Source organism: Trachinotus anak, unplaced genomic scaffold, assembly GCF_046630095.1.
Source record: "Trachinotus anak isolate AG129_WGS33_773 ecotype Australia unplaced genomic scaffold, CSIRO_AGI_Tana_v1 ptg000022l, whole genome shotgun sequence".
In the NCBI taxonomy this organism is placed as follows: domain Eukaryota; kingdom Metazoa; phylum Chordata; class Actinopteri; order Carangiformes; family Carangidae; genus Trachinotus; species Trachinotus anak.
In genome coordinates, this window is record NW_027273873.1 from 865,108 (window position 1) to 880,311 (window position 15,204).

The following is a 15,204-nucleotide window of genomic DNA, read 5'->3' on the forward strand; positions in this document are numbered from 1 at the left end:
TGACGGATGAAAAGAGCCAAGGACAGGTGTCATTTCAGCAGAATCAACAGTTATTGAATCAAAATGCTAATTTTTCCTGCTTCTGTCCGAAATCAAAGGCTTGTTGTTTAAAGGGATGAACTTTAATGGTGATTTTTCCACTGTTGCTGTCACACTGTGTGTGATGGAAGGTTTGGCAACAGTTACACAAACTGAACCAGAAAAACCAACGAAAGAACAGAGCTAAGGATGGTGTGTTTCTTTACCACACACTACCTGTATGTGTGTGTGTGTGTGTGTGTGTGTGTGTGTGTGTGTGTGTGTGTGTGTGTGTGTGTGTGTGTGTGTGTACCTGTTGGCAGGTTTGTCAGTGTCCAGCAGAGACAGTATCGACTTCCCGTCCATATCTGGAGGTGTGTCGAGGCCGGCGATGTCCAGGATGGTCGGAGCCAGATCGATGTTCAGAACCATGTGAGGGTTACTAACACACACAAATACACACAGGCACACAGAGACACACACGCACACATACATGCAGACACACATAAAAATAAACAAGACTGTTTATCTACAGCTCCGTCGGCCTCATGATTCATTATTTTCCTATTTTTCTCTAAACTTGGTGAGAAACAAGAAAAAACTCACACCAAAAATACACACGTGATAATTATACTTTATTATAGTTTAAACACTTTTAATTGACCTAAGGAATTAAAGTAAATGAGCCAATAGGAGAGCAGCACATGGAGAGTGTCAGGTTCTGAGAGCAGGTGTTTGGCAGCAGGTTTACTGTGAAAACTGGGTGTTAAATATTTCATATTTTGGTAAATGTGTGCAGCGTAGCAACACAGCTCTGTGTGAACTCATGATCACCTCGTGGAACAGCTCTGACTGTGGTAATCTGCTTTACCAGGAACACACACACACACACACACACACACACACACACACACACACACACACACACACAGAGTCCCTGAAGAAAAGCGCTGGTCAGATGTTTCAGCTCTGTGATTTATTGCGCTGCTTCTCTGATCTTTTATTTTCACTGATCTGTTTTCTTAAAAGCAAATCAACAGTCTCCATGGCTACAGTAGAATTTTACTGCTGTAAAATCTCTTTTACTGCTGCAAATTACTTTTTTCCTTAACTAAGCAAAGTAACTCCCGCAGCTAAGGAGAAATTAAACCTTAAATGTCATAATTAAGTAGAAAACTTAAGGTGTTTTGTGCAACTGGCTCTTTACTATGTTCAGCAGCTGCTCTCTGACTGTGTGTGTCTGCTGCTGGTGTGAAGTGACTGGATGACGAAGACGCTCGATGATGAGTCGTGTGGTGTGAATTTAATGTTGGTGTGTGAGCTCACATGCTGCCTTGCTCCACGTTAGGTCCTCTGATGTAGAACGGGACCCTGATGTCAAACTCGTACGGCATGGATTTACCTGCAGACACACACACACACACACACACACACACACACACACACACACACACACACACACACACACACACACACACACACACACACACACACACACACAGTTAACACGCAGTAAACATTTGTCACCATCATAAAGGCTCAGATCTGTTAAAGTTGAAGTCAGCAGAATAAGGACAGGAAGTGAGGTGACATTTATAATCTTAGCCTATCACAGGATTCTAGTGTTTTGTTCACATATAATAATAACAACAACAACAACAATAATAATAAATTAAATTAAATTAAAATAAAAGCTTTTAAAAAATAAATGAAAAATAAATACATGATGTTGCGTTTGGTGACATTCAGGAATTATTTTAATCTAAACAGGAAAAACTGACGTGGGATTCTAACAAACTCTGGCAGCAAAATATCATAAAATTATAAACTTACAAACTGGATCAAGGCTATTTTTTGAAATATTTAAAATGTTATGTTCATAACGATTAATAGTGAATCTTGTAGAGAAAGACAAAATGAATATTAAATCAGCGATTCACAAACTTTTCCAACTCACTTAAAAATCTCTAAATGCTGTAAAGATATGGAGGCCAAATAACGTCTCAGAGCACTTTTTATTTAATAATGATCAAACACTCAGGACTGAACTGAAGCCAGAGGAGACTCCAGTCTCCACAGTGGTTTATCACAGTGAGGCCTTAATATAGAAAAAACAATAGAAAGAGTTTTAAAACATTTTTAATGTTTTTTAAGATCATTTCGTTTAAAAACATGCAAAAACATTATATTTGTAATTATTAAATCTGTTTACCTTTTCTTTGGACTATGGTCAAAATATTTTTTTCTAATATAGTATTTTTGCCTCCAGTTTTTAGTTTATTTATTTACCGGTAACAGAGATGATGAAATTTAACATAGTTCTACTACAGATCATGAAACTGATGTGTTGCACAGAGAGTTTGCAGCTGCTGCTAATTTCAACTGTTTGCTGACAGGTCGAGATGTTGTGATCACATGGTCAACAGGACGCTGCTGAATCACATGTAACACGTTCAAAAATCATTTAAGTTAAAAAAACTTTTACTTGGCTTCACTGTAAATCTGGTCTGTACTTCAGTGTTTCTGAGAGAAAATAAAGGTTGAGTGACTTTTCCTTAGATATTCACGTTATTTCTAAAATGTCCCCAACAGTAAATTGATCTTTACAGATAATAAGTGATAGATTCCATATGATCTGAAAACCATAATAATACATTCACTAAATAATTTTTACTAAAAACAGTTTAATGTAAATGTTCCCTGTGAGGAGGTTTCCCACCTTTGACGAGGCCGAACTGTCCGATGTGGTAGCCGTGATCAGACGTGTAGATGATGTAGGTGTTTTCCAACTCGCCCGTCTCCACCAGCATGTTGTGCAGCTGAGACACAGACGGACGCAGTCACAACACACACTTTCACTTTTTATACAAGACAACAAACATTTAGTTTCATCATTATGTATTTGTTTGCGTGTGTGTGTGTGTGTGTGAGAGAGCCACCTTCTCCACGCTGTCGTCCACAGACAGCAGCGTCTGCAGTCGTTTCCTCTGCAGCATGTTGGTGAACTCCATGTGGATGGGCTTCATGGGGCCGGTGTAACGCATGATCCAGTGCTTGTCCAGGTTTGGAGCGTAATTATAACTGGGAGTACTGGGGAGACGAGGGGGGGGCAGAGACACGGGGGGGAGGAAGGTAAATGTTGCTGCATGTTTTTTTGAAAGCAGCCTGATCTCTTCTCGTCTGAATCAGACTCTGATAGAAATAGAACAGACAGATCAGCCTGCTCTCTTCTACAAGTTCACAGTAGAACCGCTCAGAGGACCTTTACTGGTCTCAAACATCAGCTGGCTTAATAAAAGCTTTAAAAACTGACCTCTCTGAGTCTGAGCCACTGACTTTCAATTTTGACTGAACCAGACGGCTCATTTCAGCGTGATGGTGAATCAATCAGTTCATAATTAGATTCTTTTTTTTAACTGAATGAACTGATTTACCTGCTCCGCCTTCAGTGCTTGGAAATATAATGTGAGTGTCTCACTGCTGGTCAGACACGAAAGAAAAAACATTCCCTACAGACCAGACAATTAATCACTTCATCAAATTAATTAATTAGGAGAATGACTATTGGTTTCAACTGTGGTCCAAACACAGTCGGGTCTGAGTGTTAGAAATAACAGTGTGTGTGTGTGTGTGTTCAGTATAATAGCATGTGTTTGGTTGTGTGTGGAGTAATGACAGCAGATGCTCCTGTTCATTAATTACACACACACACACACACACGCACACACACACACACACACGCACACACACATGCACACACACAGACGATGCTCCTGCAGTATGTTCTGTGTAGATAATGAATGACTTCCATCAGCCAACTCATTTACTCCTCTCACCTCCTCCCCCCTCCTCCCCCCTCTTCCCACCTCCTCTCTGCTGCAGCTACATAATTAAATTCCTGTGTTGAGACAGAAATAACCTTAAACTTCCTCCTCACTGAACAGCTGGAAACAGCTGCATTCGCTCCACTCAGGGCGAACATTACATCAGCACCGTCGGGCTGGAGACCTTTACTCAGTGTGACAGTTTAACAGCCGACATGCGGAGCCCCCCCACAACCCCCCCTCACCACCGCTCTGCTCCGAGAGAGTAAAACCGTGTAAACAAGCTGCATATGGACGAGTGTGACGAGCTGAGAGGGCGTCAGGCGGCACGCTGGTGCAGCGGCAGCCACACCGTCACCTCACAGCAACAAGGTCCTGGGTTCAGTCACCACACGAGCTTCCTGGAGCTTCTCCAGACACACGGGCTGATGAGGCGTCGGAGCGCTGCAGCACGCCAGTGAAAGGTCAGGCCAACAAACCCAGTTCATGTTTCTGATTTGTTCACATGATTTTTTTATTCTTTGTTTATTTTACTCCTTATTTTAATCTTTGAGATTTTTTTTACTGTTTGTTTGTACAGACACAGGTTCAGACAGACAGGAAAATAAATCCGGCCAATATTTGGGCCACATGCTGGTTTTTCTATTGGTCTAGGATACACCTGGTTCCATGGCCTGAGTCTGGCCCACATACAGCATGACTGACAGATGCTACTTCCACATCTGGAACAATTCTGGTGCACAGAAAATATTTCAGCTGTTAGTCAATACCAGAGAACAACAGCCGGAATCTGCCCGGATGTGGACGTTAACGGGCCAGACGTGGGCCCGGGATCCAGGCATATGTAGGGCCAGAAGTTTCATTTGCTGTTTTCCAGTGTCACAGCGTTTACAGCCTCAGCTGATGTGCAAAGCCTTTAAAATGCATGAAACTCAACAATATGACAAAATAAAAGAACCATAAACGTCACACACTGATCCTGGACAGAAAAAGCTAAATGTCCCAGTGAGGATTTACTAAAGGGCACCTTACTGTTCACAGGGAGAGGAACCAGAGTGTAGTGTAGTGTTTTCAGCTCCGTGGTAACGACGGAGCATCAACGTGTCTACAAGCTGTTTGTTTCTGTGTCTGACCAAAGATATGAAAAGATGAAAAAAATATGTAAATGAGAAGAATTATCTGGTGAACGTGAGCTCAGTGTCAGCAGGAGGAGACTGGACTGTCTGTGTGTGAATAATGAGCAGAGAAACACACATGAAAACTGAAAATCCTTTACATTTACAATGATTTGTCTTTTTTCAGAGGAGGAGGTCTGAATGTAATGGAAGACCCGAGAGGCAAGTGATTTTTTGATTTTTTTGTAGGATCATTTCTCTAAGTTTTTGTTTTATTCGTCTGTAAAAAGCCAGTGAGTTTTTTTTTCTGGGAAGGAAGAAAGAAACCGGAGGCTTTTCCCCCGATACGCTTTCTGAAGTCAGGTGAGACTGGCTCTCACACAGGACCTTGAACTGCATGTTGTCCACTCAAACACTGCAAGAACATTAATATAAAGTTAAAGACTGAAACATGAAACTGCAACATGCTGCACATCTGGTTCTGAGTCCGTTCTGAATAAATATAAGTGAAACAGTTTAAATCTTCTGTGTTTGTGCTCTGGCCTCCTGGGTTCTTATTTCACTGTAACTGTTGTGTGTCTGCGCTTTGTGCTGAACGACAAAACTGAATCAACTTGAGCTGTTGGACATTGATGACGCCGGTGTATCAGCATTTAGCGTGGAGTGACTTTGTCTCATTATTCTCCTCGGAGCGGAGGGATTACTGTCTGTTCTCACAGCCTTTCTGTGACAGAAATAGAAAAACCTTCACAAAAAAGCCTGGTGAGCTTAAATGGGATTTATATGGTCTCCTGACAGCGGGAGTCCAGCCGACACTTCCTCAGGCATCTGCTGGATGAAAAAGATTTGACAGAGAGGTAGAAGAGCGGCCGTCACCGTGGTGACGTCTCTGTTTATCTCTGTTTGTCTCTGTCCGCTCACAAAGAGTCAAACACGTCCCTGACACAGGATTCAGGACAGGTCGGGCTGCAACGTTTTAAGACATCAAGTTCAATGAGAAATAACTCACACACACACACACACACACACACACACACACACACACACACACATTAGGGGGATTGTGTCGTTTTAGTGGTGTTGCTTCAGGATTTGTCCTGCAGTGCAGAACAGAGCTGCTCTATTGTTCAGATGGATTACAGTGTGGTTTAGGCTTATTGTGTGTGTGTGCGTGTGTGTGCGTGTGTGTGTGTGTGTGTGTGTGTGTGTGTGTGTGTGTGTGTGTGTGTGTGTGTGTGTGTGTGTGTGTGCGTGTGCGTGGGTGCGTGCGCGTGTGTGGGTGCAGGCCTACATGTGCTGCGATGCGTTCGGGAAGGCGGTGCTGTACTGCGGAGCTGAGTCCTCGGGTCCGTGTGGAGCTGCGTGGCTCAGCACCATCAGGACCGGGCGATGAGGATAAACCCGTTTCGAGGAGCGGAAGTACCGGATGGACTCGGCTGTGATCAGGTCGGTCAGGTAGTCCTGGTGACACACAAACACACCTGAGCTTCATCATACAGTGTTGTTTTTATTATATGACAAGCACACACCTCTGAGCCCTGATGTGTCTCTGCTATATACATAAATATTAATATATTATTAACATCAGATATGTTTTACATTTATTTAACTCTGACTGAAATAAATATTATGTTATTATATTATAATATTCTGATATATATACAGATACATACATAAATATATATATATATATATATATATATATATTGATGTCTTTATATTCAGATTATTTCTGAGAAGTTTCCTGGAAAGTAAAATATAATTTAGAAATAATTATAGATAAAATAGATTCAATTAATACATTTCCAGTTGATTAATTCCAGTACTTATATGACCCAGAAAGTCTCTTCATCAGAGCAGATGAGCCACACACACAGTTCCATGTACAGTACATGGAGAATAAAGTTCCCAATAAATGAAGAAATATTGGACAGGTGGATTAACACATAGGATAAGAACCTTATTATATATTTTGTATTTCTCTATGTCAGTGGTTCCCAACCTGTGGGCCGGGGTCCACTGGTGGGCCGCGTATTATTAATGGGCCACAAATCATTTGCTAAATAGTACAATTTTGGTAAAAAGGTGTAACTATAAATATATATCGAATGTTTTTAAATGTTTTAAAATGAAATGATCTTTAAAAACATTAAAAATGTTGAAAACCTCCTTTCATTGTTTTTATTTTTCTGAAGAGCCGACAGCAACGTTTGAATCAAGAAAACTTGTTTACTGAAGGTTTGTTATTCAAATAAAAAGTAAATAAAAAGCATCATTAGGCCTCAGTGTTGTTCAGTGTTCGGTACCATCAGCTGGAAAAAGTCAGGAACCACTGATCTAAAATAAAAAGCAACACGTGCAGATATCACTGAGTCACTGACTTCAACAGTGACTTTTTTTACATTTTTAAAAAACGGTTTTTGCCTCCAGCCTCTTTGGTTTAATCTGGTTTTGTCTTTCTTTTCTTTCTATGTATCTGACATGTTTATGTGTTATACGTTTTTTTAATTGTTGAAGTTGTCCGTGTAAAGCATTAATCATTCAGCACTGTGGATATTTAAACTTTGTGAGACGACGCAGCACTGACACAAAGAAGAAATTAAGACCAGCATCCTGACAGGACACTGAGTGTGTGTGTGTGTGTGTGTGTGTGTGTGTGTGTGTGTCCCTGCCTGTGGGTACTGCGCTCCGTGTTTCTCTCGGACTCCGTTGCGACTCATTGTGTAGTTGTAGAAGCGGCTGTTCTTCACCAGGCCGAGCCACTCCCTCCACCCGGCGGGGACGTAGGAGCCATTGTACTCGTTCAGATACTTCCCGAAGAAGGCTGGAGGGGGGGGTGCACACACGCACACACGCACACACACACACACACACACACACACACACAAACACCGAGTGGGTCAATCAGGAGAATCACAGTTTTAATAAAAGCCTGTGTGTGTGTGTGTTTCTCTACCTGTCCTGTATCCAGTGTTGTTGAGATAGACCCCGAAGGTCCGTGGCTCGTGCTGCCGTTGCCATGACGGTGAGGAACAGTTCTCATTGTTGGTGTAGGTGTTGTGGTTGTGGACGTACCTGGAGAAGAGACAGAGGGTCGGAGGAGCTGCTGCTCATTTCTTCATCTTATTTTAAAAACACATCATTAAAATTCAACTGAGGCATTTTAATTACTAGTTATTAAATTTTATTTAATTATATTTTTATTTTGAAGGTCCCATATTTTACACTTCTTACGCTTCTCTCTGGAGCTCTAGTTACAGCAGGTCACTGAGCCAATCAGAAGAGAGGATCTGAGCCTCTCCAAAAAAGACTTGATCCTACATTTCCCTTAATGCACTTGGGCTGTGTCATTAGAGCTGCCACAAGACTTTACACAACAAAATGTGTTTAAAGGACATGGACGTGACTTAACACCACATCAGGGACTTACTTCCCAGTGAGCATGCTTGAACGTGACGGACAGCACATGGGCGTGGTCACGAATGCGTTTGAGAAAGAAGTCCCACCCTCCTCCATGATGCGGCGAGTTTTATTCATGGCCTGCATCGAACCTGCAGAGAGAGAGAGAGAGAGAGAGAGAGAGAGAGAGAGAGAGAGAGAGAGAGAGAGAGAGAGAGAGACTGTTAGTTTACACTTCCCTCCCTCAAATATAGCAATTTTCCCCCTTGATTTGGTGACTTTTAAAACTCTGTTAACCATGAGCAACAACATATTCTGTTGACCAATCAGCAGTCAGACAGAAATGTGAAACAACAAACCAAGGCATAGTAACAGTAACTAAGGGGGGCGGGGCTGAGCAGAAGGTCGGTTATGTGTCATTCAGTCTCAGAGACAGAAGATGTTTGATTCTGTTTCATGATGTTTTATCATTTCCTTAATTAATAGCATCAGTGTTGTTATGGTAACAGCATCAGCATCATCATCAGCGCCTGTAACAGGAACAACCACCACGACAGTAAAGGTCACAACAGAGGTAGTGATGGAACTAATGTAGGTTAGTAGCTGTGTGTCAGTCACCCAGCTCCAGGTCCTGGTCGTCGGTCAGGATCAGGATGATGTTCGGCCGGATGTTGCGTCTGTCTCTCTGGAGGCGGGGCTTCAGACGCTGTCCGGACTGGACGTGAGCGTGGCCGAGCGTCATTGAGACGATCAGGAAGAGGAGGAGTCGCCCCGCCATGGCCTTCAACCCCCAACCTCCCCGAGAGATCAACCAATCAACTGTTTCCCCCGTGGATTCTCAACCTATGGACGAAACCGACAGACAGACAGACAGACAGACCAGATGAAGCTGCTGCAGGGATCAAACCTGGACCATCTCAGATCCTCATCATCATCATCATCATCATCAGAAGAAAATCTGACCAGGAGCTGCTGAGATCAGACTGTCCTGCTGCTACTGACGCAAACATGATGTTATTATTATCATCATTATTGTAATAATAACAATAGTAATAATAATAATTAAAATACAATAAATAAAATATTATTTTTATTGTTATTGTTATTATTGTTAGAATAATAATAATAATAATAATAATAATAATAATAATAATACAATTATAATATTATTGTTGTTGATATGATTATTATTGTTGTTATTATTGTTGCAGGAGAGTCCGGGTGATGTCACCAGGAGATGCTGTGAGTTTATTTCCTGTGTGAAAGCGAAGAAAAAATAAAAATGCTGCAGTTTTGGTCCAAATGACTTCAGGAGCACCCTGCTGTGAGCTGACACACACACACACACACACACACACACACACACACACACACTCCTGGTGTGTTTTTTGTCAGTGTGACTGATAGGATTTTGGTGTTTTATTACCAGGGAAACAAAAGACTGCAGCTAATAACTGGTGTGTGTGTGTGTGTGTGTGTGTGTGTGTGTGTGTGTGTGTGTGTGTGTGTGTGTGTGTGTGTGTGTGTGTGTGTGTGTGTGTGTGTCAGCTCACAGCAGGGTGCGTCATGCAAATTATCCAGTAATCAAAACAGAGGAGGCTCAGTGCTCACTCACAGTGAGGTAGATATGTGTGTGTGTGTGTGTGTGTGTGTGTGTGTGTGTGTGTGTGTGTGTGTGTGTGTGTGTGTGTGGTTGGTGGTGGAGCTCTCATGTTTAAGTGGTCTGGTGGCTCCAGCCTTTAATAGACTGAGATTACACAAAACCTGCTGAGAGAGAGATCGAGGCCCGTGTGTGTGTGTGTGTGTGTGTGTGTGTGTGTGTGTGTGTGTGTGTGTGTGTGTGTGTGTGTGTGTGTGTGTGAGGATGACAGTGGATGTGTATCAGTGGACTCACATCAGGATCACACAAGCTTCAAGGGCCCATCTTGCACATTTCCAGCCCTGTTTTTATCCTGACAGTCGTCTCCGACTGATCCGACCTGTCAGCGCCTGTGCAGCTCTATGTGACATCACATTATATAACACATAGATTACAACAGGACACCGTGCAGCTGAGTCTCCATCTAGTCTATTTTTTCTCTTTCTTTCTCTTCATTTTTATACTTATTTAGTCCAGTTAATTAAGCCTTTTTTTGCTGAGCTTCTACATGTTCAGGACGTTTCCCCAGTTACTTGAGTCGACCAGAATATCTGAGCGGTTGCTACTGGTGACACATGTTCTTATAATAAAGTGGAAACATGCATCACTTCCTCAAATCTGAATGTTGAACTAAAAAGTCCCAAAGACTGTGAAGACACTTTACACACAGTTTCCTTCTGGATCAAATAAAACTAATGTTTGGTTTACAAATGTTCTCAGTTTGGGACCTAACACAGTAAATCACATTTTCACCGTTCAAATGATTAGTTAGTGCCTCTAAATGAAAACAAATCACCTCTGCTAAGACTCAACACTACATTCATCTGCAGAGGTTAACAGACGGATCTGCAGCTCAGTTAACTCTGGTGTCTTCATCTGTTTCATGTGTTTTCTACGGTGGCCCTGAGAGCTCAAAACACTGCAACCTAAGAAAGTACATGAAAACAGACAAGATACAAAGTCTGAAAACATCTCCATCCCTTTGACAACAAACACACTGCAAATACCGGCAACACAACAGAAGTGTTGCCAGGGGACACAAAAAAGTGATGAACCCAACAGGGACGCACCTGCATGGACATATTATAATAAATGTATTAATACATTTATTATTATTATAAATGTATTAATGCATTTGTAATAAATGTATTATAATACATCCATGTGCGCTTATTGTTCAATGCCTGTAACTTCAAAAGTCACAAAGCATTTCACACTTTTTTTTTGCAAACACTCCTGTTGTCGTCTGTGCTATTTGCAGCACGGTTGTGTATTTGGTTGTGTTGTGTGTATTTGCAGCACATGTGTTGTCAAACTGATGAAGATGTTTTCTGAATATGTTTGTGTTTTGTCTTTGTGTGAAACTGTCAGCACTCACACAGTTAAACTCTCCGATGCTGCTGCGCTGATCTCTCACCTCAAACATTTGCATTGTGATTTTAATGTTGTCTAATGTTAATGCAGCTTTTCTGACACAAGCTTTCATTATGTTCTCTTTTATTTTCAGAGTGAGGGTAAGTGGCTGTGTTTGTTTCTCAGAAGATCACACACATAAAAATATTATAAATAAATAAGATGAGATAGAATAATCAGGCGTGTTGCTAATAATGATTCTGATCCTGATAGCAGCAGATATAACCAGTGATCTGACCTAACTGGTTTTCTGGATCAGATAATGAAGCCAACATCTGGACCACAGCAGAGCGGTCCAGCTGTTGGCTCTGTTCAGCCTGACATGTGCTCTGTCCTGCAGTGACCCTGCTCTGCTCTGTCAGTAATCCAGTTCACAGTCTCATTATGAAACTGACCTAAAAACTGACCTGAGACCAGACTGACCCTCCTGACCGAACCTGCAGGACTATGTTCCTGTCTCAGTCTGGGTCACAGTCACTGTGAGTCCACATCCAGCTGTGGACTCGGCAGGTCAGACACCAGAACCTCAATGTCCGTGGTTATAGTTTTCCACCATCATGAAAAGATCTAACTCCAGAACCTCAGTATGGAAGATATTTACACCACAACATGATGAAGTTCAAAGAACTAAAGGCCTTTTTGTCTTCACAGTGGAACTCATTAGATTTAGGACTTTATCCTCATGTCACTGCATCTGAAACATCAGGATTCAGCTGTCGTCATTAACCTGTGTGTGATTTTGTCAGATGTTGACAATGAAATAATAAAAAAAAAATTTTTAGTCAGTCTCACTGCTCAGCAGATTGGAGCTGTGAAGCAGTTTTCTGACTGAAAAGAGAAGAAGAAGAAGTTATGTAACTGTTTTCACTGTTTTAGATACACAAACTAGAATTACCAACTCAGACTAGTTTCATGTTATGTATAAAATATTGACCAGTTGTGTGTAATTTTGTGTTTGCTGTGTGAAGTCCTGAGTTAAGGCTGATCACTTCACCCTCCAGTTTGAGTGAATGTTTGTGCCAAATCTGAAGAAGTTCCCTGAAGGTGTTGCTGAGATATGGCGTTTATGACAACCTGGAAACATAATGCCTCCGGCCCTGGCTGCCGGCGCAGCGGCATGAAACATTTACTCATTTGGAAGATGCTTTTATCCAAAGTGACTTTCAAGTGAAGGACATCACTAAAGCTTCAGTGCAGTTGGAGACCTTGGTGTTAGGACTAAGTACAACATCTATTTAATAAGTGAAGGAGATCAGTAAATAAGTGCAGTGCAAGTGCATAGTAAGAGCTGGTTAGACATGTTAGGGAGAGGAAACACTCTCAAAGGAAATGAGTCTTTGAGAGATTCTTGAAGATGGAGAGGGATGCCGCTGCTCTGATGGACTCCTGACAGACCACATTCATCAGAGGAGCACAGTGGAGGAGGAGGAGCATCAGGCTGAAGGACTGAGCTCAGACCCAGAGTCTCTCTGAAGGCAGCCTCACAGACTGGATCTGACTCGGCCGTGGGTAGTTAGTGGAGGATGATGAGGAGTTCAGTGACATGTGACCTTTTGGGCTGATGAAAGACCAGGTGTGCCGCTGCATCCTGGACCATCTGTTAGAGTTTCACTGTGTATGAAGGGAGGTCTGTCAGAAGAGCATCACAGTCGTCAAGGTGAGAGATAATCATGGTCTGGACCAAAGTCTGGGTGCAGGACTGAGTCAGGTAAGACCTTAAAGCTGCAGGACCAGGAGACAGAGACAACATGGTCAGAGAAGGAGAGCTGGTCCTCAAACATGACACCAGGGTTCTCGTGACCTTGGTCAGAGTGAGAGATGAAGAGGCGGTCTTGATGTTGTGATGAAGAGTCTGATTGGCTGGTTCGACTAAGAGCTCAGTCTGAGAGGTTTAGTTGAAGCTGTTGTTCCTTCATCAGTTACGTCAGAGACACAGGCTGAGGTCCACGCAGACTGTGGGGCCGTCTGGTGGGAACCACAGCTATGACGAGAAGCCATGTGAGTGGATAACTGGACCCAAGGAGGTGGTGTATATTGTAAAGGGGAGGGGTCCCAGTACCGATCCTTGGGGCACTCCAGGGGGAGGGGATGGGATAAGGACGTTTGTCCCTGTCATGACACACAGAAGAAGAGCCCAGTGAGACAGGATTCAAACCAAGGAAGCACTTTACCCGATGCCCAGGTCACAGAGTACGAAGAGCAGGATGTGGTGGTTCACTGTATCAAAGGCTGCTGGTCCAGTAAGATAAGAACTGAGGACTGAGCTGCGGCTCCAGCTGCCCTGAGGGCTCCTGTCACAGACAACAGAGCTGTTTCATGGAGCGGTCGCTCTTTAAGCCCGCTGGGTTTGGATCAAGGAGATTGTTTTGTGATAGGAATTCTGAGACCTTTCTATACACTTAGATAAGAATGGAAGTGGTGAGACTGGTTCATAATAAAAGCGAAAGCATCAGTTCATCCAGTCAAGAATTTACTGATGGTGCGATTACCTGAAAGTGAGAACAAACCTTTTCTTCGAGAGGGCCGCCTCTGTGTTTGGGCCCTGAGTAATTAGTTCCACTATCCTCCCCGCTACAACCCCCGTCTCATTAATCATTCCCACTGAGGCCTCCACATTATCTACCTGGAACAGGCAGAAAGAAAAAAGAAAAAGCCCAAGTGAAGTTGGAAGTTGGAAATTCACCAAGGACTAATATTAGCAAATATCCTCAGTGTCTGGTGAAATGTTTTGGTCATCTAGGGTGTTACTGTGATTACAGACACAGTTATTACTCATCACTGGAAGTCAGTTCTTCCTCGCATCAGACCAGACAGTCACTTCCTCAGAGACTCGTCTCAGCTGCCGGAGAAGGAGGAGTTAAATAATAACTATGATTAATGACAAATGTCTTGGCTGCAGCTGAAGATGCAGTCACTAATTAGCCAGCAGTGTTAAAATAATCAGTTACACACTGTTCCACTTCTTTGAGAGGATTTCATGTTATTTCTGATGTTAAATTCCTGATGAGTTTGAGTTAAACTAAGAGTTTTGGTTCAGTGGTCGGAGGTGAGATTTCAAGCTGCTGAAAATAAAGCTGCTATTTTAAATCCTGATACTTTTCCTTCATTTGATATTCATGGTTCAGTCCAGCCTGAAATGAAGCTGCTGCTGCTCTTGATTCCACACATTTTTTTTTTATTTGATATTCAGAGCAGTGAAATAATATATCCTCACCTCAGCCTGAGCAGCCCGCAGTACACCAGTCAACAGATGGGAAGACTGAGGAACACAAGAGCTAAATAATACATATTGCCTGGTAAAAATCCCTGAACCTTTAAAATTCAGGAGACAGACACACGAGATCCACAATCTGTCTTTTATAGATGAAACCAAAAGAACCAAAATATTTCTACAGAGAATTTTAATGAGTCAACAGACATGTTTAAGGGTTAAAGGCCATTTAAACTTAAAGCTCCATCCAGCCTAAAGGTAGATGTCCAGAAACTACACAGATGGTTTTTGGTTCTTAAAACCAAAAATATTTCTTGTTATGGAGATCAACACTTAAATGTGTAAATGAGACCTTTAAAATATAAGGGAAATCTTGGAGAAGAAATTTTAATAGAAAAAAAACTTGTTGGAGGGGTCAAGATTTGCTCTTTTAACTATTTCAATAATGTCAACAACAACATTACATTTTACTTTTTTTTTTTACATATAAAAAGGGAAGAAATAAGCGACGCATGTTAAAATACACAGTATGCATTATCACAGCTGCACAATACAAGCTACTTGTCTGACTTTGCAATCATTGTG

The 15,204-nt window shown here is 42.1% G+C and overlaps 1 protein-coding gene across 6 annotated transcripts in view; it reads right to left on the bottom strand.

Moving 5' to 3' along the window:
- Positions 1 to 15,204, bottom strand: part of LOC139606511 (extracellular sulfatase Sulf-2-like) — a 69,937-nt gene that overhangs the window by 17,327 nt on the left and 37,406 nt on the right. For all 6 annotated transcript variants that reach the window (XM_071458714.1, XM_071458719.1, XM_071458715.1 and 3 more), the window contains 9 exons: positions 8,975 to 9,199; positions 8,388 to 8,508; positions 7,914 to 8,032; positions 7,630 to 7,781; positions 6,249 to 6,418; positions 2,958 to 3,108; positions 2,738 to 2,837; positions 1,345 to 1,420; positions 332 to 460 (listed from right to left, as the gene is read on the bottom strand). In XM_071458714.1, the coding sequence (XP_071314815.1) occupies positions 332 to 460; positions 1,345 to 1,420; positions 2,738 to 2,837; positions 2,958 to 3,108; positions 6,249 to 6,418; positions 7,630 to 7,781; positions 7,914 to 8,032; positions 8,388 to 8,508; positions 8,975 to 9,134 (1,178 nt within the window). In that variant the 5' untranslated portion in view covers positions 9,135 to 9,199. The remainder of the gene's footprint in view (positions 1 to 331; positions 461 to 1,344; positions 1,421 to 2,737; positions 2,838 to 2,957; positions 3,109 to 6,248; positions 6,419 to 7,629; positions 7,782 to 7,913; positions 8,033 to 8,387; positions 8,509 to 8,974; positions 9,200 to 15,204) is intronic.